Below are 25155 nucleotides of genomic sequence, written 5' to 3' on the forward strand. Positions count from 1 at the left end.
TGGATTCGCTTCCCAGTACGTTACAACATACTGGGAAGCGTTATCAAAAAAAAAACGTGGACATATATGGAAGTAAAATAATGCCAAATGTTTTTGAAACAAAAAGCCTGTTGAATTGTACTACTTGAAAAAAATATGCATTGCATTAACCCTGCTTGTATTTTAATGCATTGTATTTTTAGGGCTTGTATTTTTATAGGCTGAAATTTAGCATGGTTGAATATTTAAGCTGTAAATATTTTAAATCAAAACATTTCAAACACATTTTCATTAGTAAAATTTCAATAATCCATATTCACCTTTCATATTTCACTTCCAAAATATTCAAACTGATTAAAAATACAACCTATAATATTCAACAGGCGGTTTTCGGTCCATTTTATTTCGCTTTGCAAATTCGCTTCCACAAATTCAGTGGTTCAAATTCGACAGTAAATTCAACGTTGACATCCAGGAGCTGCAGGAAAAGCAGTAGATTACCGAGCATAATCTCCATCTGCTGTTAAGGCCAATTTATACTTCTGCGTCGGGTGCGCGCAGTAGGTACGGCGTAGCATACGCACAGACGCGTACCATACGCCGTACCCTTCGCCGTAACCTGACGCGCACCTCCTCAAAAATGTAACTACACGTCGCGACGACGCGGACCGCAAGATCTGTGATTGGTCGGCTTGGTAGCATCGCGTTTCCTCCTATGCATTTCCGGCGTGTTCTTCTGCACCGCCCGCCATTTTTAAATTCTAAGTACAGCGAAACTGTTAAAAAAACTAAAAATTTACCTTTTCCACCTCGATAAGCTCCAACTCCAACATGATCTGCTCTCTTTTAGTCGCCATTGCTTGTAGTAACCTAAACTCAAAACAGCCGCGAGGAATCTTCTTCTTCTTGCCGCGAGGAATCTAAACACAGTGGAACATTAAAACCCTCCGCCGCCAACTAGCGTTTCGGCGCTGTACTGCAGAGCAACGCAGACCTAAACGCAGAAGTATAAATGCTCATGACGGCGTCGCCTACGTGCGTAGCCTACGCCGTACACTACGGCGTACACTCGACGCAGAAGTATAAATTGGCCTTTAGTCGACCTCACCAGCAGGGGGTGCAAGCGCGTGTTTTTGACGAAGACCAAAACAACAGTTAGCGCAAGCCATTCATTCATAAAAACTCAGCATACATTAAGTTTTTTGTGACGATTATCTGGGTCAGTATATATGCGGAAAAGATGATAAAGGCACAAAAGCTGTTTTTATGTTTCATTCATTGTTACTTTCCCTGTGTACCCTTATGTTATCAGCCTTTTCTACAGTGAACGGGATTATAATCTGTTTCCCTCAATACATCATCATACTCAAAGATTCCCCTTCCGTCAGGACAAAGCGCTTAACGTAGCTTAATGGACTACAGTGATATAAAAGACCAAACTCGCACCTTATTTGGAAAGTATGTATTGTACATGTACTGCATTAGATTAAACTGGGAAGTAGCACTTTCATATTGTTGTTCTATATTGTTAGTTTAACTAGTCGCTTTGGATAAAAGTGCCAGCTAAAAGACTAAATGTACAATTGGGTTGACATTCGCACATTTAGGGACCGTCTCTAAAGTAACAAGTCCTATAGGCCTAAACGTTTCTATTTGAATAAATTGCGCATTATGCCTGAGCCTGACACCTACATGAACACTTTACAGTTGGTTTTATGACTGTAAGTCCTTCTTTTCAAATGGTATTTAAGTTAGAAACGTGTATACCAATGTCGTATGTAACTTTAGAGACGGTCCCTAAATGTGCGAATGTCCAATGTCAAACCAAATTTATGCCAGTATATCACTGGGAAACGCTCAGCATTAAACTTTGCGCGTTAAATTCATATTCTGAGTCCATCTGCTAGCCTGCGAGTTTGGTCTTTTATGTCCATTAAGCTACGTTAAGCGTTTTATATGTCCAGCAGGGGAATCCTGACATATTGAGGGAAACCAAACCCTAGTACTGCATGCAGCACATCGCTGCAATATAAGGTTAAGGCAACTAAACAACCAAGAGAAATATGTCAAATGTAACACTGGATCTGTACATCCGCATCGGGGGAATAACATTATTGTTCATGGTAGAGAAAGATGCATGTAGGCTACTGTTACGTGTTTAAAGATGTATAAGGGGATGATTACATAACATTTATGTGAGACACTGTTGCTGTGTGTGGATGCAGGAAGAACCACCAAGAAACTTCAATTAAACGTTAAGAGAAAACGTTTATTCTCTTGGAATGAAAAAGCTTTAAACATGTTCACCTAAATTAAATAACAAGATTGTTCAGAAAGAAAAATAATACACGAGAAAACAAAGACAGACAAGAGTGTCGCCAAATTATTGAAATAAGCAAAACATAACTGATATCTAATTTTAAGTGTACCCGTTAAACTAACTGCCACAAAAGAAAAAAATAGAAACAAAACCGAGTTCTTCAGCGGAATACGCCGCCTTAATTAAACTACACTAAATAAAAACAGAAATACAAGAATGGCGAACACTCCACGCATACCTAACACAACAATGATTCCTACCTCCCGTCATATGATTTCGCAACAGAGAACTCAATGCTACAGATGTAAGCGGATCGGCTAGGCATCTCTTAGTGTCTTACTAAAACTCAGGTCAGGCAAAAGCATTTACTCAAATCAACAACAATAAAGACAATAAGCGTGAATCGTGGTAGTGGTTTCGGCAATGTGCTCAGAACGCGCAAGTTGGGTGAGATCTGGCGAGGATCTGTCTTCCTAGTTGTGGATGGGCCTTTTAAACTCATGGCACAGCAATGGATTGGTCGAACAGATGATGACGCCCCCACAATGACGTCACGTGCCCGCAAACAGCCAATGCTCGGTCACCACCTGAAAGCAATGAATGGAGACAGAACAGAAACACACAAATACACGTGGAACGTAACACTTCCCCCCTAAAAAAAAGAAAAAAAACATCAAAACATGAACAAAAGAACATGTTTTTTTTTTTTTCTTCTTTCATTCTAATTCTCAGAGCACACCAGCTTAAACTCTGGACAAAGCGTCCGCAATTATATTCTCCGCACCTTTCTTGTGTTTGATTGTCTTGAGCTTGTGTCAATCTCGAGCTTGAAGGTTCGTTCAAAATCAGGAGCTGATAAAACAGGCGTACCGCACAACAAAGTCTTGATGTTATCAAAAGCATTCTGACATTCATCATTCCAGAGAAAAGTGCATGATGGACTAAGGAGTGACGTTAAAGGATTGGCCACAGTTGAAAAATTCTTGCAGAAACCCCGATAATAACCGGCCATTCCTAAGAATCTATGAAGTTCTTTGCGCGTAGCAGGAACAGGAAAATTAGCAATTGCAGTTAAGGACAGGTGAGAATTTAAATCAGCCAGTACTTCAGAATTCTTCAACCTGGCACACTGCTGATATGTGTGTCGTATCAAAACTCCGTCATCTTCCTTGTCAGGTGTAGAATTAAAATCAAACGACTCGCACGTAAGCGCAGCAGCACAAGATATATTCGACTCATTTTCTTTCAGGACATCCTGCACTGACTCTCGAACAAGATACGCCTTCAGCATATTTACATGACATACGCGAGATTTCTTCCGGCGATCTGGAGTACGAATCACATAATCAGTGTCACTCATTTTCCTAAGCACTTCATATGGACCTGAAAAGCGTGCAGACAAAGCAGAACCAAGGACAGGCAATAAAACGAGCACCTGATCTCCTTCCTTAAAATGACGTTGAACAGTTTTACGATCGTATTTACTCTTCATCGTCATTTGAGCGTGCAGTAATGAATCTCGTGCCATAGTACAAGCTTTGTGCAATCGCTCACGAAATTTGCTCACATAGTCCAATGTGGTTTGAACACTCGATTTGTGATCTAAAATATTCTCTTTAAGCATCTTCAACGGACCCCTGACAGTATGCCCGAAAACAAGATCGGCAGGACTAAATCCTAGACTGTCTTGTACCGCTTCTCTAGCAGCAAACAAAACTAACGGGATGCCCTCGTCCCAGTCTTTACCTGTGTCCATACAGTATCGACGCAACATCGCTTTCATGGTCTGATGGAACCGTTCCAAAGAACCTTGAGACTCAGGATGATAGGCACTTGAAATTCTGTGAGAAATATTCAAAGTCTTTAACACTTGTGTAAAAATCTTTGACAAAAAGTTCGTACCTTGATCAGACTGCACAATCTTCGGTAGACCAAACATTGAAAAGAATTTTATGAGCGCGCTGCTGATCACCGGTGCCGTAATCTTTCTCAGTGGAATCGCCTCCGGAAAACGCGTCGCTGTACACATTATTGTAAGCAAGTATTGATTACCAGATTTTGACTTAGGTAGTGGTCCAACACAGTCTACAATAACGTGCTCAAAAGGCTCTCCCATCACTGGTATAGGAACCAGCGGCGCGCGCGGAATCACCTGGTTCGGCTTACCTGAGAATTGACAAGTCGTACAGGTTCTACAAAATTTGGCTACATCAGCCTTCATTCTGGGCCAAAAGAAATGTCTCAATATTCGATGGTATGTCTTCTTAATGCCTAAGTGACCAGACAAATCATGATCATGAGCGAGTGAAAGTACTAAGTGTCTATAACACGTCGGAATGACAATTTGGGTCACAGAAGAACATTCGGAACCACTCGCAATATCAGCACACCACCAACGCATCAGTAACCCATTCTGCACATAATAAGCGTTTCTCTTCTTTTGCGCCTCTTCCACGGAAATGACAGAAGAAAAACATTTACGCAGAGAAAAGTCCTCTTTTTGGGCTGCAATAATTTTCTCACTAGTGACTTCTAATTTCAAATCATCTGATTTCAAATAAATGACTGCACCATCTGGCTTACCTGCATCAGGCATCAGTGCATCGTTTACAAACATAGGTGCTATGAAAGTGGAGGATAAATCATCAGCATCAGAGAACTTACGAGCCTGCGCTCGCGTCACAGCACAAACAGGAAAAACCTCAGGGAATTTCTCTGACATTTCATCAGTGCCATCGGGCAAAATAGGTTTATCACAAACCTCTAATAGCGGCACAATTTTACCACCTGCAATATCATTACCGAGAATGAAGTTCACTCCATGCACTGGTAAGCTATCACGAACTCCAACTTTCATAAATCCTGAAAACAAATCTGACTTCAGGTGAATCTGATGCAAAGGAACTTTCATAGTGCTCATCTCAAGACCACGTACTAACACATGACTTCCACAAAAAGTACATTCAGAAAACGGCAACGCATCAGCTACTATAAACGATTGCATCGCTCCAGTATCACGCAACATAGTAACTCTGACTGGATCAGGAGAATGTTCACTAACAGACACAAATCCTTCCATCAGGAAAGGTTGATAACTAACATCTAAGACATCACAATTCTCATAATCTGTGCGATCAACAGTCTTCACAAACGCGACACTTTTAGTACTGACACCTTGCTCTTTGCGCTTTAAAGCCAGACAATCAGTCGGTTTGCGACAGTAAAAACATTCTCTGCCTTCTTTAGCTTTTGGAACATTTTTCGAACGCCACTGATCTCTCAAGACAGCAGGAACATGCGAAACGTTTTCAGTCCGAGCAAGAGTAAAAACATTCTTGTGCGTAAGCGCGAACTCATCCGCACAAACAGACGCCTGTGACACTGACGTCACCTTCTGCTCGTTTAGATAGACAACAATACGATCAGGAATACAATTTTTGAACTCCTCTAACAAAACCAACTCACGGAGAGCATTAAAATCTGCTACTTTATTTGATGTGCACCACCGGTCAAACAACAAACTCTTCTCCCTAGCGAACTCAACGAACGTCTGATTTGAAACTTTCTTGTGATTCCTAAATCGCTGTCTGTACGCCTCCGGTACGAGCTCATAAGCCCTCAAAATTGCCGTTTTAATAATGTCATAATCTAAGCTATCCTGTAAAGACAGTGCAGCACATACTTCCTGAGCTTTTCCCGTCAACTTACATTGAAGCAGTAACGGCCACACATCTCTAGACCAGTTAAGCATAGAAGCAACTCGTTCGAATACATTAAAATATGAGTCAACCTCAGCCTCTCTGAACTGTGGAACAAGAGAAATGTGTTTACTCACATCAAACGTCGAACTTGCACCCGCCGCGACAGCTACCGGCTGCGCAGGTTGAGCAGCTGATACAGGAAGTGTGGGCGGAACCGGTGTCTCTCTGGCTATTCTCAGGTCCAACTCACGCAACTTTACTTGCGTGTCCGCCTCTATTTCCAGACGACGGATGTGGAGTTGCAAATCTAACTGAGCTCTACGGTCCTCAGCCCTCTCGCGCTCTTCCCGTTGGACTTTCGCCAAACGTACCTTGAGACGCGACTCATCTCCCGCAACAGATGGAGAAGAAGGTTCAAAGGGCGGCAAGACTGCTTTGGCTTCGGAACCCTCCGCCTCATCAGTCCCACTCGCTTCCTCCTCACCTAAAGGACCAGCTCCAGAGCTCAGAATCTCCTCAGATTTATCAACCGGTTTCAACACCTCCAACTTCCTTAGCTGCTGCACTAACATATTTTTAATGTCTCGCTTAAGCTGCTGTCTAGAAACTCTAATTTGGTAATGTTCGGCAACTCTCAATAAATCATCTTTCCTACACGTACTCAATTGTTCGACCGTTGGTGCACTCACAAAACTATCCAGATCAAAATCAGCCATTCTGACTAAACTTACCACCACAAACGCTAGAATCCACAGAAGCCTCTTAAGATCTTTCATTCAGACAATACCTCCTTCAAGGTTACTGCTCCTACCCACACACAATCAACAGCGCTCACAAACTCATCCCAAGAAAATAAGATATCCCTTTAAAAGGAATATCCCACCGCTGCCACCACCAAATGTTACGTGTTTAAAGATGTATAAGGGGATGATTACATAACATTTATGTGAGACACTGTTGCTGTGTGTGGATGCAGGAAGAACCACCAAGAAACTTCAATTAAACGTTAAGAGAAAACGTTTATTCTCTTGGAATGAAAAAGCTTTAAACATGTTCACCTAAATTAAATAACAAGATTGTTCAGAAAGAAAAATAATACACGAGAAAACAAAGACAGACAAGAGTGTCGCCAAATTATTGAAATAAGCAAAACATAACTGATATCTAATTTTAAGTGTACCCGTTAAACTAACTGCCACAAAAGAAAAAAATAGAAACAAAACCGAGTTCTTCAGCGGAATACGCCGCCTTAATTAAACTACACTAAATAAAAACAGAAATACAAGAATGGCGAACACTCCACGCATACCTAACACAACAATGATTCCTACCTCCCGTCATATGATTTCGCAACAGAGAACTCAATGCTACAGATGTAAGCGGATCGGCTAGGCATCTCTTAGTGTCTTACTAAAACTCAGGTCAGGCAAAAGCATTTACTCAAATCAACAACAATAAAGACAATAAGCGTGAATCGTGGTAGTGGTTTCGGCAATGTGCTCAGAACGCGCAAGTTGGGTGAGATCTGGCGAGGATCTGTCTTCCTGGTTGTGGATGGGCCTTTTAAACTCATGGCACAGCAATGGATTGGTCGAACAGATGATGACGCCCCCACAATGACGTCACGTGCCCGCAAACAGCCAATGCTCGGTCACCACCTGAAAGCAATGAATGGAGACAGAACAGAAACACACAAATACACGTGGAACGTAACAGCTACACACAGGAAAAGTAATCGTGAACACACTGAATTTCACATAAAACAGACGTCATAATAATCACAAATACACTTACATTTTTGTAAATAAGTTTTTATGAATGAATGGCTTGCACTAACTGTTGCTCTGGTCTTCGTCAACAACACGTGCTTGCACCCCCTGCTGGTGTGGTCGACTAACAGCATATGGAGATTATGCTCGGTAATCTACTGCTTTTCCTGCAGCTCCTGGATGTCAACGTTGAATTTACTGTCGAATTTGAACCACTGAATTTGTGGAAGCGAATTTGCAAAGCGAAATAAAATGGACCGAAAACCGCCTGTTGAATATTATAGGTTGTATTTTTAATCAGTTTGAATATTTGGGAAATTAAATATGAAAGGTGAATATGGATTATTGAAATTTTACTAATGAAAATGTGTTTGAAATGATTTGATTTGAAATATTCACAGCTTAAATATTTAACCATGCTAAATTTCAGCCTATAAAAATGCAAGCCCTAAAAATACAATGCATTAAAATACAAGCAGGGTTAATGCAATGCATATTTTTTCAAGTAGTACAATTCAACAGGCTTTTTGTTTCAAAAACATTTGGCATTATTTTACTTCCATAGACATAACAGTGACTCTTTGTAATCTGTGTTCAATGGGAGTGCTGTATGCTCTAATATGTGAACGTAGACAGTAGAGAAAGACAACGCATGTGTATTAGTATCGGTGCACTGTAGGGCTGGGGTAACGATTATTAATTAAACGATTAGTCTGTCGATTATTTTATCGATTAGTCGACTAATCTAACGACTAATTGAACGATTCTTTTTTGTAACATGGAAATTGCAGGAGTGCACATTCAATGCACAACAATTTTGATCTGGTTCTTACAGAGTATCTACACTGTAAAATGTTTGGTAGGCTACTCAAATGAGCCCTATCACACTTGGTTGTGGTGCTCATTTTAATGTTTTCAGTGGTCATAAAAAACATCCGGACTGATTTTTCGGTTTTGTTGACGGGGGTGGGGTTTACATGCGCTTCATAAGGCACACACGCACATTTGCACACACACGCGCAAGGTCTCTCGCTCTCTCGCTCTCTCCCTCTCTGCGCGCGCTACACGGTTTGGAGCTCGCGAGCTCTAGATTCCGGGAGATTTAAACTAATTTGCGGTCATCAGGGAGCCGCTATCACTATGCGGGAGACTTGGGATGTCAACTCCATTTGACAAAGAGCGCAAATAACGACACCTTTACGTTTGGGACTAAATTTGAAGTATTCCCATACCTTCGATGATTTAGTGCGAGCTGGGGGTTTTTAGGACTTTTTCTTTTGTTGGGACTTTTGCATGGCTTTGTTGTGAATTCTGTGAAGAGGTTGCTGTTTCGTCCTCGATTCTGCAATGTTTCGGTCTCCCACGTGTGTGTGGCGAGCTGTACCGCCGGGAACGGTGCAAAAAAATAAATACATAAATAAATAAAGAAGCGTCGACAAAAAAATATGACGTCGACGAATTTTTGACGTCGAAGCGTCGACGTCATCGACGCGCCGCTACAGGCCTAGTGTACTGGATCCGTGCATTAATCTTAAAGTGATAGCAGCCTAATATTCCAATATAATATTCATTAATCAAACAAACAAAAAAAGACTGCTCTTGACTGATTATCTTTTGTAACTTTAATAATAATTAATCTTTATTTAATTTATACAGTGAAGATTATATGCAATGTTATTTTACATTTGATTACTTTATTCAATATCTGTACATGAAAACTACTGTTAGATACCTAAATAACCTATTGTATTTATTTGTGCTGTTGCTTGTAGTTTGATTATTTGTTCTTATTTTCTTTATTTTTATTTGATAGTAGTCTGAACCTGAACGTAGCACTTACCGAACCGTGCCGAAACTGTGACCGTAAAACAGTGATTATTTCCACCCCTAGTTTATTATATGTATTTATTCATTTAAACAGTGATGCACCTATCATGATTTTTCATGCCCGATTCCAATTCATGGGCGATTCCAATAAGCGAATTGGCCGATTCAGATTCGTTTGCCGATTTTTTTTCTTTTTTTTTTCTTTCTTTCTTTGTTTAATCACATTTTTTTGTTGTTTATTTGTACTCTTTAATAGAGCAAACTGGCCTTAAGCAAAAAATATCTGTAGCTATTTGAAATTAGAGGCGACCACTGCATTTTAATCATGATCCAAACAAAGATGTAGCATGAACAGTTGTTTTGAATTAGATTGCATAATTTAAAGCAAAAACACAATGGTCTGACTTCAAATTTGTGAAATTATGGCACATTAGACTTCTGTACAAAACAAAAACAGCAAACGGATTGAATGAAAATTCACTCCCTGACTGTAGGTGGCGCTTATGGAACACTGTATACATATAAGCACTGCGCTTATAAATACTACTTTATACTGAGGTAATAGGAAAAGAAAATGCCATCAAAACTTTTCTGAAGACAGTTCCCCTCAGAGATACATTCATATAAACCCCTCACCCACAATTTAATATTTATATTTTTCTTATTATTAGCATCGCGAACAGTGAGCTTGTTGTGCCTGGTACAATATTTGCTCTGCTGACGCATCTGTGTTTTCTTCTTTGCCTCCGTCTTTGGCGTGTCCTGTCTCTGGCCTGTTTTAATGTCCGGTTTACAGACTTTGTTATATTTCCACGCAATTTACATTTTGGGGAATGATTGCAATGCAGTTTGTGTGCACGTCCAGAATAGAGATTGGCCAAAATAAAACTAAAAACCGATAGTGTGTTTGGAGCAAAAAACGTCCGGTTCCGATTTATAGCTGGTCGACCGGTGCTTCTCTATAATTAACCGTCCCTGGCATTACTGCGTAAAAATGAATCCGTCATCTTCATTCATAAATACTCCACATTATGAAAGTTTAAATGAATTGAGCGGTGCAGGCCAGGGATGACGTTAAAACCCCGCCCCCTGGTTCCCTCGAGATTTTCCTGTGTGGTGGGGTTTTCAATTTATGAGAAAAATAAAGCCTGTGGTAAACATAAGTTGATGATACTTTGACATTTTGTTCCACAAAATAAATTGCACACACCCATACTGAAAAACACGCATAAGCAGTTATGTTCATTTCATTTTTGAAAACGTACATTTTGGGGTGTGAGTGTGTGCAGTTTACATTGTAGAACAAAACGTCAGATTATCGTGAAGTTATGTTTACCACAGGCTTTATTTTTCTCATAAATTGAAAAACCCAGTAGGAAAATCTCGAAGGAACCAACGGTGAAGGTTCTGACGTCATCCCTGCATTAATGCGAATTGTCTTAAATCATGGAGCTGTATTCAAGTGTTTCTGGCTTTTGGATCAGGGATATATACGATTTTCTTTTTAACATACCAAAATATTAGCCTGGATGCCAGCTGAACTTAGCCCCGCCCACAACATTTGAGGATGGGAAGTTCGGTCTGGACTTGATCCGTTGTGAAGCAAGTATGCCCGAACCAAAGCTGTTCGGACCAATCAAATTGTCAGGGCGGGCTTGATAAGATGATGGACATGATCAACCGTAACGTAATCATCCACGTCACCAAAGAGCGCTTGGGTTGAATTCATTTACAACAAAGAATGGCTGCCGCTGGAGAATTTAGATGTGTAGATTCAGCCATCGCGTCTGTTATTATAGAAGATGTAGACAGTGCATTCATTTTAAAGGGATACTCCACCCAAAAATGAAAATTCTGTCATCATTTACTCACCCTCAAGTTGTTGCAAACCTGAATGAGTTTCTTTCTTCTGTTGAACACAAAGGAAGATATTTTGAAGAACGATTGGAACTTTGGCACCATTTTGGCTTTTTTTTTTTCTACTATGGAAGTCAATGGTGCCAAACAACTGTGGTTCCATTCGTTCTTCAAAATATCTTCCTTTGTATTCAGCAGAAGAAAGAAACTCATACAGGTTTGCAACAACTTGAGGGTGAGTAAATGATGACAGAATTTTCATTTTTGGGTGGAGTATCCCTTTAAAAGAGGAACAGAGAACCGCGATCAAGGCATTTGTCGATCCAATTGAGTGCAGGGGCTTTTTCTATCCTGGTTCGGTTGAAACACGCCCCATAATCACAGCCCAATGGAGCAGTATCAGACTCACATTCTGACTAGACTGAGTATGACGACGTCAGGCTACCAAAATCTCTTTATTGACTATAAAACCACACCCGACTCAGTTTTACTTTACATTTTATCTGCCTTATGTGGCTATTGCACGATCATCCGAGAAGTGCTTAATTTCCATTTTGATGAGTTTGGCTGCTGATTATGTGCAGTTTGGGCTTGGGTGTGTTTGTGCACCTCTTTATGTGTATGTGGGTTTTCCTCAGAGAAACTCGAAGTGGAAATAATAATATCTCTGAGTCTCTGGTATCCTTTCATCACTCCCAGGTCCTTGTTGAGTCAATAGCTTATTTGTGCGAGGCCTCATTCAGAGCCAGTCTGAAACATTTCATATTATGAATGGCCAATTCTCAAGGCTCATTACCTAGACAGGATCTTTCATTGGGAGAATATTCCGCTCAAGGCTGAATCATTAAAGGAAAGAGCTTGTCTATAGAGATACACTGTAATCAGATGCAGCATGAATTGTGACGGACTCGGCTACGTTTTCTCTCAATCGGATGTTTTTTTCATAAGAGACTATTGAAACTAATATCATTCCGGCACTCAGTCATAAAAGGTTCTCTGTAATTCTAATCATTCTGCGCGGTGAACTGTCATCTGTGGTTTAAATCACAGAATAAAAGGGAAACAGATATTTTAATTCAAGGTGAGAGCCTAATACAAAGCCAAATGAAGAAGAGCTTATTTAAAGATATTTGTGGAAAATGTGTTAAAAATAATCTTTCCCGAGTCATAACATAGAAGTTAATACATATGGTTCTGTCAGGTTTAGCTGTTGTGCTCACATGAACATGCAGGATTGAATCTGGTCTACATAACATCCCAATAATGGAAGTCTAGAAGACTTGTAGAAAGCTATATGTTAGCATTCAGATTCATCTCAATAAACTTCAGGACTGAACCAGTCCTGAAGTCCTCTAATGTGCCTTTCAATAAAGTGTAAAAAATCCCCAAATTTTATATATGAACTGTGTGTGTGTGTGTGTGTGTATATATATATATATATATAACTATTAAAAAGATCGCTGTATATTGACATGAAAAATGTACATACACTACCGTTCAAAAGTTTAAGGTCGGTAAGATTTTTTTAACCCTCATCCTTCCCTCGCAAATGACCTGAAGCCCTAAAATTAGACTTAATTAAAAAAAAAGAAGAAGCTTATTTTAGTTTTTTCTATTTTTTAGTGCAACTGGAGATTTTTTATTTTTAATGTTATTTACCTTCAAATTAATAGATTTGATCAATAAATAATAAATAAATAGTAATTTAGGCACATTCCTCACATTCTTTCAACGTAAATTTAAAATAACTCAAATTCATGCATAACCCTTTTAATTCAGCTCAAAATATCTTACATTGGCTGTCTTTGCCGACCTCTTGTTGAAAAATAAATAATAATACAACATGATATTTTATGACTCTTGCCACTAGATGGCCTGTTTGGAGCAAATGAGCTGTTCCGCTGGGTCCTAAAGTAATTTCTTTTTTTAGTATGCATTCAGATACACATGTAGACATGATAAAATATTTTTTTGTTTTTTCTATGTGTACTGAAGCATTCCTCGCATTTCATTTATTCCTAAGGGGGTCAAAATAACCCGCGAGGGAAGGATTTGTTAATTTTTAAATTTCAACCACAAAACTCCTCAACTTTTTTTGTGTGTGTGTATTCAAGTGCGACAAAAGTCCTAGGGTCTTGGACCCCTCTGATGAAAACTCAATTTAAAAAAAGTTTCGGGTCAAAATGACCCGAGGGAAGGATGAGTCAAATGTTTTTGAAAAAAGCACCAAGGCTCACCATGGCTGCAATTGTTTGATCAAAAATACAGTTTGACTGTAATATTGTGAAATATTTAATGTAAATGTTTTCTGTTTTAATATATTTTAAGGTCTAGTTTATTTCTATGTTGGCAAAACTGAATTTTCAGCATCCATTACTCCAATCTTCCGTCACATGATCCCTCAGAAATCATTTTAATATGCTGATTTGCTGCTCAAGAAACATTTCTTTTTATTATCAATGTTGAAAGTAGTTGTGCTGCTTAATATCTTTGTGGAAAATGTGATCATTTTTTCAGGATTCTTTGAATAGAATGTTCAAAAGAACAGCATTTATTTTTAAATAGAAATCTTTTGTAACATTATACATGTCTTTACCGTCATATTTGATAAGTTTAATTTGTCCTTGAAAAAAAATATTAAAAAAAGTATGACATTTGACATGACATGAAAAAAAATCAATCTACTGGCCCAAACCTTTGAACTGTAATGTATGTAATGAAAATATAACAATATTAGTATATTTTATGTGGTTTATATGCTGTTAAAAATGTATAAAAGCAGCACATTTAATCAAATTGCTTGTTTCCTTCTTGCCTCTAGTGTGCAGGGGCTTGATAAAGAACGGAGAACGGCAGGATGAGGAAAGCGTGGGTGGCCGACGTAGGACAGAAGCTCTCCGGCAGCTGTGTCAGATGAACCCATCTCAGGCTCTGAACATCAGGGCCATGGTGGTGAGTTTCCAGCACTGGACCACCTGTCATGCTCTGTAATTGGCTCCAGATAAATAATAATAACAGTGATCAGAACAATGTGTCATATTGATGTCAAAACCATGGTCTTTCCGCAGGTGGAGGAGTGTCATCTTCCAGGTCTCGGTGTTGCTCTAACACTGGACTATAAGCCAGACACGGCAGATGAGGCGGTCAGTCCTCTGGTGTCTTATGTCAGCGGCCTACTTCTGGGCACCAATGGAAAAGTGCGCACCTGGTTCAGTATGTTCATTCGCAATGGTCAGCAGGTAAGGAACAACAGTTGCACTAAAGCATTTGATGATTACCAGCTTTTTAAGCACATGAAATCAAGTATGTGTCTCACTGTCTTTCTTCAGAGGAAAAGAGAGAGCACCTCAGTACTGTGGCAGATGCGGAGGCAGCTGCTGTTGGAGCTGGTGGCCATCTTACCCCGCTCTCGCAGCACCCATGTTCCTAATGACAGTGAAATGGACTCAGAGAGCAGCTCGGGGTACTCTGGCCTGCGAGAGGAGCATGTGGTGAAGGCCAGTGCGCTGCTGCGGCTCTATTGCGCACTTATGGGGATCGCTGGTCTTAGGTATGCTACAGTTGACACAATCAGGTCTTTACAGTGGTGCAGTAGCTCGTAACTTAGGCACTTATGCTGCTAAACTTAATTTTCCACAATAAGAAATTCCTTTCCATGACAAGGTTGCAAGTTATGGAAATGATTTACTCCACCTGTTTGATTGTATCCGTTCCTGTTGACAGCGAATACCTCTTTGAAGTGTCGCAAAGTTTTAAAGATGGTTTCAAACGTGTTTTCTCTCCACAGGCCCACAGATGAAGAGGCGGAGCAACTGCTGCAGTTGATGACCAGCCGTCCACCAGCCACACCTGCAGGAGTGCGCTTTGTCTCCCTGTCCTTCTGCAAACTACTGGCGTTCCCCACCCTCGTCAGGTACATCCTTGCTCTACCCATTAAAATGAATCATTAATCATAAATTATGATTTAATGATTAAAGGGTCATATCATAAATTAATAAAAAATGTATCCATGAGGTCCACTTGTATTATGCCAAAAATTATAAGTTTCACACAATTTTAATCTTTGATGTCAGAAATCCAAGGATTTTAGTATGAATCATTTTAGCTGCTGGTCATTTTTGGAAACACTTCTGAAACACTTACAACTTTTCAAAAGTTTGGAGTCAGTAAAGATTTTTTTATATAAATTAATACTTTAATTTGCAAGGATGCAATAAATGGATCAAAAGTGACAGTGAATGCTTACATTGTTACAAAAGTTTTCTTTTGTTTTAAATAAGTGCTGTCTAAACTTTACATTCATCAAAGAATTCTGAAAAATAATGCATTACGAGTTCCACAAAATTGATGATAATAATAAATGTTTCCTGCTCACTAAATTAGAATGATTTCTGAAGGATCATGTGACACTGAAGACTGGAGTAATGATGCTGAAAATTCAGCTTTGACATCACAGGCAAATATGTTTTATTAAAAAAAAAAACATATTTAATCACAAAAGTTTTTTTTTTGTTTTTTTTCAAAAACCTTAAATCGCCAGCAGCCATATCACCCTGTAGCCCAAGACTGGTTGCCCACTGAAGCTAAGCAGGGTTGAGCCTGGTTAGTACCTGGATGGAAGACCTTCTGAGAAAACCAGGTTGCTGCTGGAGGAGGTGTTAGTGAGGCCAGTATCACTAACACCTCCTCCAGCGCCCCAGTATACGCCCCAATATAGTGACGGGGACACTATACTGTCAAAGAGCACCGTCCTTCGGATGAGACGTTAAACCGAGGCCCTGACTCTCTGTGGTCATTAAAAATCCCATGGCACTTCTCGTAAAGAGTAGGGGTGTAACCCCGGTGTCCTGGCCATATTCCACCCATTGGCCCCTGACAATCATGGCCTCCTAATAATCCCCATCCACTGAATTGGCTCTATCACTCTCTCTCCTCTCCACCTATAGCTGGTGTGTGGTGAGCGCACTGGGGCCGTTGTACTGTGGCTGCCGTCGCATCATCCAAGTGGATGCTGCACACTGGTGCTGGTTGAGGAGAGAACCCCTGATATGATTGTAAAGCGCTTTGGGTGTACAGTAGTACATATGAAAGCGCTATATAAATGCCTCATTCATTCATTCATTCATTAAATCTTGCCAATCCCAAACTTTTGAATGGTAGTGTATGTCAAAAGATTAAGGAAAACCCTTTAAATGTGTAACATTAGCAAGTACTTGAAGTGTTTTCAGTAAAACATCAAAGATTTAATGTTCTGTCACTCGGTTATGTTCATTGTAAAGCTGTTTGTTTCTGTTCAGTTCAATTTATATCCAATAGTTCAATCCAGTTTAGTTTAATTTGCTCAAAATCCGGAGTAAAACCCAGGTGCGTCATCATTGCTGTTGTGTCTTCTCTCTGCAGTACTCCAGAACAAGAGCAGCTGATGGTAATGTGGCTCAGCTGGATGATAAAAGAGGAGGAGTATTTCGAGAGGTATGACAGGCCTGAATGGACAAGCCCTTCAAACCCATAATAACCAATAAATGCACTTTATAACATTCTAAGTATGCCAGTTATTTTATGATCTGCAAGAAGGAAATCTTCTGGAAAAATAATAACTTACAGGAAACAGAATTTTTATGCATGCACCAAACATATGTTTATCCTTATCCTAATCGAATTAGTTTAATTTCGAAGAGAACAAGTATTTGGAACTATTTGATTTTTTTTCTCATTCTTTGCGTCCTGCAATTATTAGTTATCGGAGGTCTGCCTGATGCATTCAGACCCACTTCTGTTCTGAGAGCATGTTTCATGTTTTTTTTTAAGAGAAAAAATGAAATCTTTGTGCGTACACAAACATTTGTGGTAAAATGTGCTCAAATGTGCTTTCTATCTATTAGACCATTTTACTCCTATAAAAGGAGGGGGGAGAAGACCATGAATGATAAAATGAAAACAGATGGGGTTATGCAGAGGTTAGGCAGTGACAGCCTTTTTCAATTTAATAACTAATAAGCAGCTGATGGGTTATAAGTCATCTCTCCTGCAGCTTGCGCTCCTCCTGACCCACTGTGATTGGAGCGCTTATCCATACTATAAATTTAGAGATAAATGTCCATGGGTGCACGGCAGTGTGTGTTTGTGGTTAGTGTTATCATGGATGTTAAGCCCACTGTAACCCCGGGGGTTGGTATGTGTGTATTCATATCTTCTGTATAATAAGAGTGTTTAAATATCATGGACTCTTTTTAATCCATTTCCCCCTTTTTCCTCCTCCTCTTCTTCTCTTCCCCCTATTTTGCTTTTCCATCTCCCTCTTCTCCTCCCTTCTCTTATTCTTTCCAGTGCCGCCGGTGTCTCTGCCTCTTTTGGAGAGATGCTATTACTGGTTGCCATGTATTTCCATAGCAACCAGCTCAGTGCCATCATCGAGCTGGTTTGCTCCACCCTTGGGATGAAGGTGAGTTTAAGTCATCAGCAGCACCAGAGCAGCCCATTAACCGAATAAGAACATCACTTCAGCACTATTCTGGTGGGATTCGGTTTCAAAATGACATTTGAGTTATAATTATTAAGACTGGATGCCTGTCATTTCATGTATTTTACTAAGTGTCTTTTTAATGCATGTGGATGTTACGGAAGTTCTTGTGCTCACTAAGGCTGTATAATACAGTAAAAACAGCAATATTGTGAAATATCATTACAACTGTTTTCTATTTTAATATATTTTTTAAATGTTACTTATTTCTGTGATGGCAACGCAGAATTTTCCTTAATCACAGATGTTTCTATACCTGTGGGTTTCATTTCACAGAGAACCTCAAAGATAGCCAATGAAACATTAGCTAATAAGCTCTGTAATTTTTACCAGTGAAATCACAAAGTACATCTGTGAAACACATATTTCAAACAAGTTGGACAAAAGTTAGTTAGTTGGACAAAACCATTTAATACTAGTGCCTACAGCAGTAGGTCAGGTTTATCCATCAGTGGCACACTCTAGAGGTATTAGTTTTTAAAAAAATATATAAAAACAAGTCCAATTTAGAACATAGCAAAGGGTGTACTTATTGCGGTTTACTTTTGGGCTTAAGTGCCAACATTGGTTAAAATCCAGAATTAGTCCTCTAGCTGTAAACATCCATTATACTTTGCTTGTACTGTAAAAGTCTCTGAAGGAAGTGAATTAATTGGTGAATTTATTGATTGTTAGTGTCTGAGAACAGGCACATCCCAGAGAAGGCTATAGCACATCTGTGTGATTTGTAATTGCCTTTAGCCGAGTCGTGCATTATTGATGAGTCAGGGAGGGTTTGTTTAGCCAGAATGAGTCACTTTCGGCATTAAAAACCTTCATATTTAGTTGAAATTGTTTTTGAAACTTGCAGTTTAAGTTTTATCGGTTTGGGAAAAATATTTTGCTGACTTAAACTCCTTATCCTTCCACAGATCGCCATCAAACCCAGCTCACTGAGCAAAATGAAGACCATTTTCACTCAGGAAATCTTCACAGAACAGGTACTTCTTTTCTTGTTCTATGTTTGTAGTGGATTGATGGTGTTTTAATGCAAAACAGTCTCTTTTAATAAGAACAATGTTTTTGCAAAAGATAATGAATTGTGTATGTCTCTGAGTTTGCACAATCTATTTGACTTATTGCAAGAACTGCGAGTCACCAGAGCAAACATCTTAATTACTATCAACTTGTCATATTATTACATGCACTATTATAGATATCCTGTCCTAGCAGATAACTTTGAGAATTGCGTGCTTGCCATCTGTCGAACACAGCGGAAACAAAGCACTTTTTGTCGTTATGGAGGAGAAGGCATCTGCTGAATATCTTAAATGTAAATGTAGAAACTGATATTAAGTGGATTTTTGTGTTGTGGCAGGTGGTTACAGCACATGCCGTGAGAGTGGCAGTTACTAATAACCTCAGTGCCAACATCACAGGATTCCTCCCCATCCACTGCATATACCAGCTCCTGAGGAGCAGAGCCTTCACCAAACACAAAGTGTCCATAAAGGTAACCTGATGATCTCCCATACTGTTCTGACTGTGCTGTGTCTCTTCTGTTGGAATTCTGCCCTGTTGTGTTGTGTTGAGTTGTTTTTGTGTCACCTGCTACCTTTTTTTTGTTGCACTTTTGTATTGGATGGATTCCATAGTATTTTCTTGCATTCTCTTTTTTTCAGTCATTGTTATTCTATATGTATTTTTTTTGTTCTATCATTGTTATTCTTTTATGTTGAGTTTGTTCTAATGACTTAAAAGTATTTAAATTAATACATCATTATTAATATATTAAAATAAGTAAGGAATAATTGACGACAGGCCAATTAGAAAAATAATGCACACCCGAGGTGGTAATGCGGTCACGACGCGAAGCGGAGTGGCCGTTACACCTCGGGTGTGCATTATTTTTCTAATAATTCAACGGGCTGAAGTCAATTATTCCGCTTATACTACAGTTACCACACCTCAAAACATTGTTCAGATGATGCATTTCAAGACGTTTGTCAAGTTTTTGTCATTAAAACGCTCTTGTATGTAGGACTAATTTCTTACGCATCTCCGTCTTAGCCTCCGTTGCTAATTCCAAAACGTCATTTTAGAGTTAGTAACGGAGGTTTGAGCCACTGATAGCAGACTAATGATGGGGACACACTTGTTGAAACATTCGAAGACTGACTGTTTCCATCGACTGTAGCAGGTCTTAAACACAGACTGTGAATAGGCTACAGACTGAACGCGCTGAACACGCGCATTTGGGCATGATCAGTCATAAGTATCAAATTACATGCCTTAGTCAGTGTGTCCCGGCTTTATGCAGTTATAAATGCCGTTATTAGAGAGAGAGAGAGAGATGTTGCAATAATGAGACAGAAAAGCATGTGCGTCAATATTATTATTTATTTTTTAATTAAATTTGTTTTAATTAATTCGTTCATTCTTGTTTTCTATAATTGTCAGTAGATAACCCAATAAATGAAACACACAAAGCCCTTTTAACAAGTAGGCCTATCAATAATGATTTATTTGTTATATTATCTGAAATAATTACGAAAACCCAGCAGGACTATTAATTTATTTGAATAGCCTATTCAATTTAATTTTCTATTTAGCCTATAGATAGGACTACATACTTTATTTATTAAAATTAAACTGTACGTGTCCATTGATTGTGAAGTTAGACATCGAAAATTGCAGATCAAGCGCATGGGGCTGCATATTTTTTCTTGTTATGAATTGTATCCTATTTTCTGTTATTACAGTTAACTACTGTAATCTGTAATCTGTAATGCGGTCAAACCTGCCTGGAACTACTTTAGCCGTGTGTTTCCCTGAAAATAATTGCACACCTTAGAACGTTCTCAACCAATCAGAATCAAGCATTCAACAGCCCTGTAGTATAATCTAACTTTAATGTCATGTTTAATGTAATGTTTAATGTTCTTCAGGCTTCTTTTTTAACTTTTTATTGAAGAGCCTGCAGTTCTTGACACTTCAAGAATAATAAAATAAATCAGTTAATGAATTTAATATATCTATAGACCTTATGCGCCATAGAAACAAGACCATCTTTAGAATTTTGTGTTTGAACTTCTGTTTTTGCGGTAGCTCTGTTTATTTCTTTGGCGTCGCTGTGAAAGAGTATTTAGCTTGTGAAGTGGATTTACTTATTGTAGAGTAAATGAAAGTTATCATGAGCATTAAAGGGGATGTGATAACAGATGTCAGTAGACTGGGAAGATTTAAAAACGAGCGGTTCATTCGTAAATCTGTAAGATATAACCTTCATGCTGTGGAAACGCAAGACAGAACACAACGATTGCAGGGCTAAAAGGGGGCGGGGCTACATAATAGCTAGACTCCCAGTGTCTTTTAATAAAATAAAATAAAGCTATTGAGAACCACTTTTATATTCTGTAGTTATCATCTGCGCTATATTATTTGGTCTCTGTTTTCCATTTAGTTATATTCTGCTTAGTATTTTGTTTTGTTTTATTCTGTTTTGTTTTCTGTTCCCATCTACTTTATTTTAATTTGTTCAACATTCTATTTTACTTTTTGTACTTTGTACTGTTCTTTTTTTATTATGTTCTATTCTGTTCCATTCAGTTCTATTATGTTCTATTATTTAGTTTTGTTGCATCCTATGTTCTGGTTTTTTTTTTCTTGTCCTGTTTTGTTGTTCTGTTAAGAAAGCCCACACTGTGCTACTACACTACATTACTCTGTTGACTCTGTTCAGTGCTAGTATTGACTTGAATCCATTGGGTTCTATTATATGTTTGACTGGCTGGCTCCTCTCCTGACTCATGGAAAGACACTCCATTGATTTAATTAAGGATGTGATTTTTGAATGTGGTAGTGCATCGCCCGGCAGATCAGAATGTTTCCTCACAATTACATTGTCAGCCTTAAAGACTGGAATCTGCCTCCTCTAGAGTCAGTAAGCCATGTTATAGCTATTGATCTGCTCAGCTGGAAAGATGATTTAATCACCCGAGTGCCAGAGGTAGATGATTGGATAATTCGCTTATTCTGAATGATCTGAATGATTCTTTTTTCCTTCCTTTCTTCCTTTCTTTCTTCCTTTCTTTCTTCCTTCCTTTCTTTCTTTCTTTCTTTCTTTCTTTCTTTCTTTCTTTCTTTCTTTCTTTCTTTCTTTCTTTCTTTCTTTCTTTCTTTCTTTCTTTCTTTCTTTCTTTCTTTCTTTCTCAGGACTGGATCTTCAGACAGCTGTGTGAGACGACCACTCCACTCCACACTCAGCTGCTTCCATTAATTGATGTTTACATTAACTCCATCCTTACCCCTGCTTCCAAAACCAATCCTGAGGCCACCAACCAGCCAATCACAGAGCAGGAGATACTTAATGTGTTCCAGGCTGGGGTGAGTGGAGCTAAATCATCTTTTTACTCGCATTGACTGCAGAATCATCTAAAACAGCAAAAAAATAACTGTGATAAATGACCACCCTGCAGTAACAAATATCAGCCTACTCAAATCAGTGGCATAGATATTATTGAAGGTTATTTTTAGATAAACGGCTTCTGGATATTGCAATATGTACAAACGGTTTATAGAAGCATAAATTATATAATATCAAGCATTTTAAAAACATTTGAGGTTAACAGTATTAAAGCCCTGAGTCTGTGGTAAAGTATATGTCAGTGATACTTTCCTAGAATAAAGACAATTAATATTCGGTAATATTCTCTATTAAACTGCACTGACACTATCAGATGAGAAAATAATCTAAACTAAATTGAGCAGGTAAAGACACTAACTTTGCTATATATTGACACTGTTATTGAACTGATTTGAATCAACGTTGAACTGAATTGAGCTGAATGATGACACTATTGTCTTTTGTAGAGCTGCTTATATCTAAAATTAACTTGTTTCATAATTACATTTTCAACATTAACACTTATTTTCCTGTTTATTAATGTGAAGCTGCTTTGAAACAATCTGTGTTGTATAAATTGCTATAAATGCTATAAATAAATGTGACTTCACTTGACTTGACTAGATTATACACTATACATCTTCAATTCTGTCCAATACAGAGCCATATGTTCCTGTAACTTCTCTTGCTTTTAACCTCTGTTTGACCTCTCTCCATCTCCCTCTCTCTCTCTCTCTCTCTCTCTCTCTCTCTCTCTCTCTCTCTCAGGGAGATGGAGGGAAAGTTCATTCTCAGTACACCATCACCACCCAGTTGCTCATTCTCTATTACATCCTGTCGTATGAGGAAGCTCTGCTCGCTAATACAAAGACATTGGGTCAGTATATTATTACACACCTGACATAATATTTAAAAATGTCACTTTCTATATTGAATAATTTTTTTTTTTATTAATTCATTTTTGATCAAATCTTCTCTTTTTTTTACATTGTTTTTATTGAATTATATTTAAATTAATTTTTTTTATCGACAACGATGTAAGAACACAATTGATAATCGAATTTTATTTCCTTGTATATAATGTCTTTATATTAAAATTGGGTCGTTTCAATTAATCCGTTCAACCCAAATTCCAACTTCATCCTGAGTTTTGCTTGTATGGTTCTTTTGTTTTTGGACATCTTTTCTGTTTTGTTGTCTCCGTACAGCCTCCTCCCTTGTTTAATTATTAAATGAACAACAAGACTTAATCATTTTATCTACAGTTAATCTGGTGCATTCACTCTTATGTAAGTTCCTGTCTTGCCACCCAGAGTGCTATTATAATATTAGGATGTGAGCAATACAGCTTAGCTTCCTGCTCCCTCCTCTGCATGTTAAATTGCTTCAAACTCACACCAATCACCTGCAGTTTGACTTTGCTTTGGAAGCCTCTCATGGGTTATTAGAGCGGTTACTCTTCACTGTTTATGCACACAGCTCTTCCCAGAGTGCTGTGCTTATTTAATCTCTCTCTCTCCCTCTCTTCTCCTCTATCATCCTGGAGTAATGATGCCCTTTGGCTGTGCTAATGAACTGGAATACAATGAAAAATCACCTGTACATGAGCTGCACCACAGAGGCCTATTTTTAACAAACAGCCTGATAACCATGCGTGCCGTTCTCTCCTCCCAGCACTTATGCAGAGGAAACCAAAATCCTACTCTCCTGCCCTCATGGACCAGATTCCCATTAAACACCTCATCCGCCAGGCCCAAGGACTGCAGCAGGAGCTGGGAGGTAAAGGACACCCGTTTAACCTCCAATGCGCTTATATTCAGCCAAGTAGTTTTCAAATATGTTCACCAGGGCTGATAATACTGCATGTTTAGATGCATCTCTAGACACATTAATTTGATACTTGAAATTTTTCTCTCAGTATATTTTTATTTGTATGCGCATTGATTTCCAGGCTGTATTCATACAAACAGTGAAACATTCTAACTAAAATGAATATAAAATAAAGTTTAAAAAAAGACTATTTTATTTTATTATTTTATTTGATTTCCATCGTCAGGCCTGCACTCTGCTCTTCTGCGTCTACTGGCCACAAACTACCCTCACCTGTGCATGGTTGAAGACTGGATCAGTGAAGAGGAAGTGACTGGTACTCTGCCCTTACTGAGGAAGATGTTACTGACATCCTCTTCCTGCAAATACTCACAGACACAGCTACGAGAGGGTACGAGCAACTCCCACTTAGTTAAAGACGAAATGTGTAAATCACCTTACAATTAGGACAGTGATTTCATTAAAGGGGTCATATAATGCCATTTTTGTACAAGCTAGTATGATTCTTTAGGATCTAAATTAAAAGTTTGATACAAATTCTCATTAGTATTGTAAGAAAACACTTATTTTACTTGGTCAAAAACAGCTCTGTTTTCAGCACGCCGTTTCAGTGCATATGACTTTAAATGATAATGAGCTTTGCTCACCCCGCCTCTCTGTTCTGTGCGTACACCGTTTGTAACACAATAACACAATAACCATAACGCGTTGTTCAGTATAAACGTGGGATTATGAATTATATTGAGAACATCTTACATAGAAAACATGCCGTAATGTACCCTAAGTGTAAACCTTAGACGCATTCATTGTGAAGCGTGCAGCTAGCGATTTGCAAAGATTAATATAAATATTAATATAAAGTTTAATAAAACGTTACACTCACTTCAGTTGTTCTAGAGGTTCAGCAGGAACACGAATAGCTGGTACCGATCCTTTTTTCATGAGCAGCTTCTTAGCAAAACCAGCTT

At 38.7% G+C, this 25155-nt stretch overlaps 1 protein-coding gene across 2 annotated transcripts in view; it reads left to right on the forward strand.

Annotated features, from left to right (window-relative positions):
* Positions 1 to 25155, forward strand: part of ints2 (integrator complex subunit 2) — a 36412-nt gene that overhangs the window by 4278 nt on the left and 6979 nt on the right. For both annotated transcript variants that reach the window (XM_056247639.1, XM_056247640.1), the window contains exons 6-17: positions 14275 to 14405; positions 14522 to 14692; positions 14783 to 15003; positions 15241 to 15366; positions 16854 to 16925; positions 17781 to 17895; positions 18885 to 18953; positions 19331 to 19465; positions 22168 to 22338; positions 23126 to 23234; positions 24032 to 24136; positions 24414 to 24578. In XM_056247639.1, coding sequence (XP_056103614.1) covers positions 14275 to 14405; positions 14522 to 14692; positions 14783 to 15003; positions 15241 to 15366; positions 16854 to 16925; positions 17781 to 17895; positions 18885 to 18953; positions 19331 to 19465; positions 22168 to 22338; positions 23126 to 23234; positions 24032 to 24136; positions 24414 to 24578 — 1590 coding nt within the window. The remainder of the gene's footprint in view (positions 1 to 14274; positions 14406 to 14521; positions 14693 to 14782; positions 15004 to 15240; positions 15367 to 16853; positions 16926 to 17780; positions 17896 to 18884; positions 18954 to 19330; positions 19466 to 22167; positions 22339 to 23125; positions 23235 to 24031; positions 24137 to 24413; positions 24579 to 25155) is intronic.

This window comes from Rhinichthys klamathensis, unplaced genomic scaffold (genome assembly GCF_029890125.1).
Source record: "Rhinichthys klamathensis goyatoka isolate OS25496 unplaced genomic scaffold, OSU_Roscu_1.1 h1tg000050l_1, whole genome shotgun sequence".
In the NCBI taxonomy this organism is placed as follows: Eukaryota; Metazoa; Chordata; class Actinopteri; order Cypriniformes; family Leuciscidae; genus Rhinichthys; species Rhinichthys klamathensis.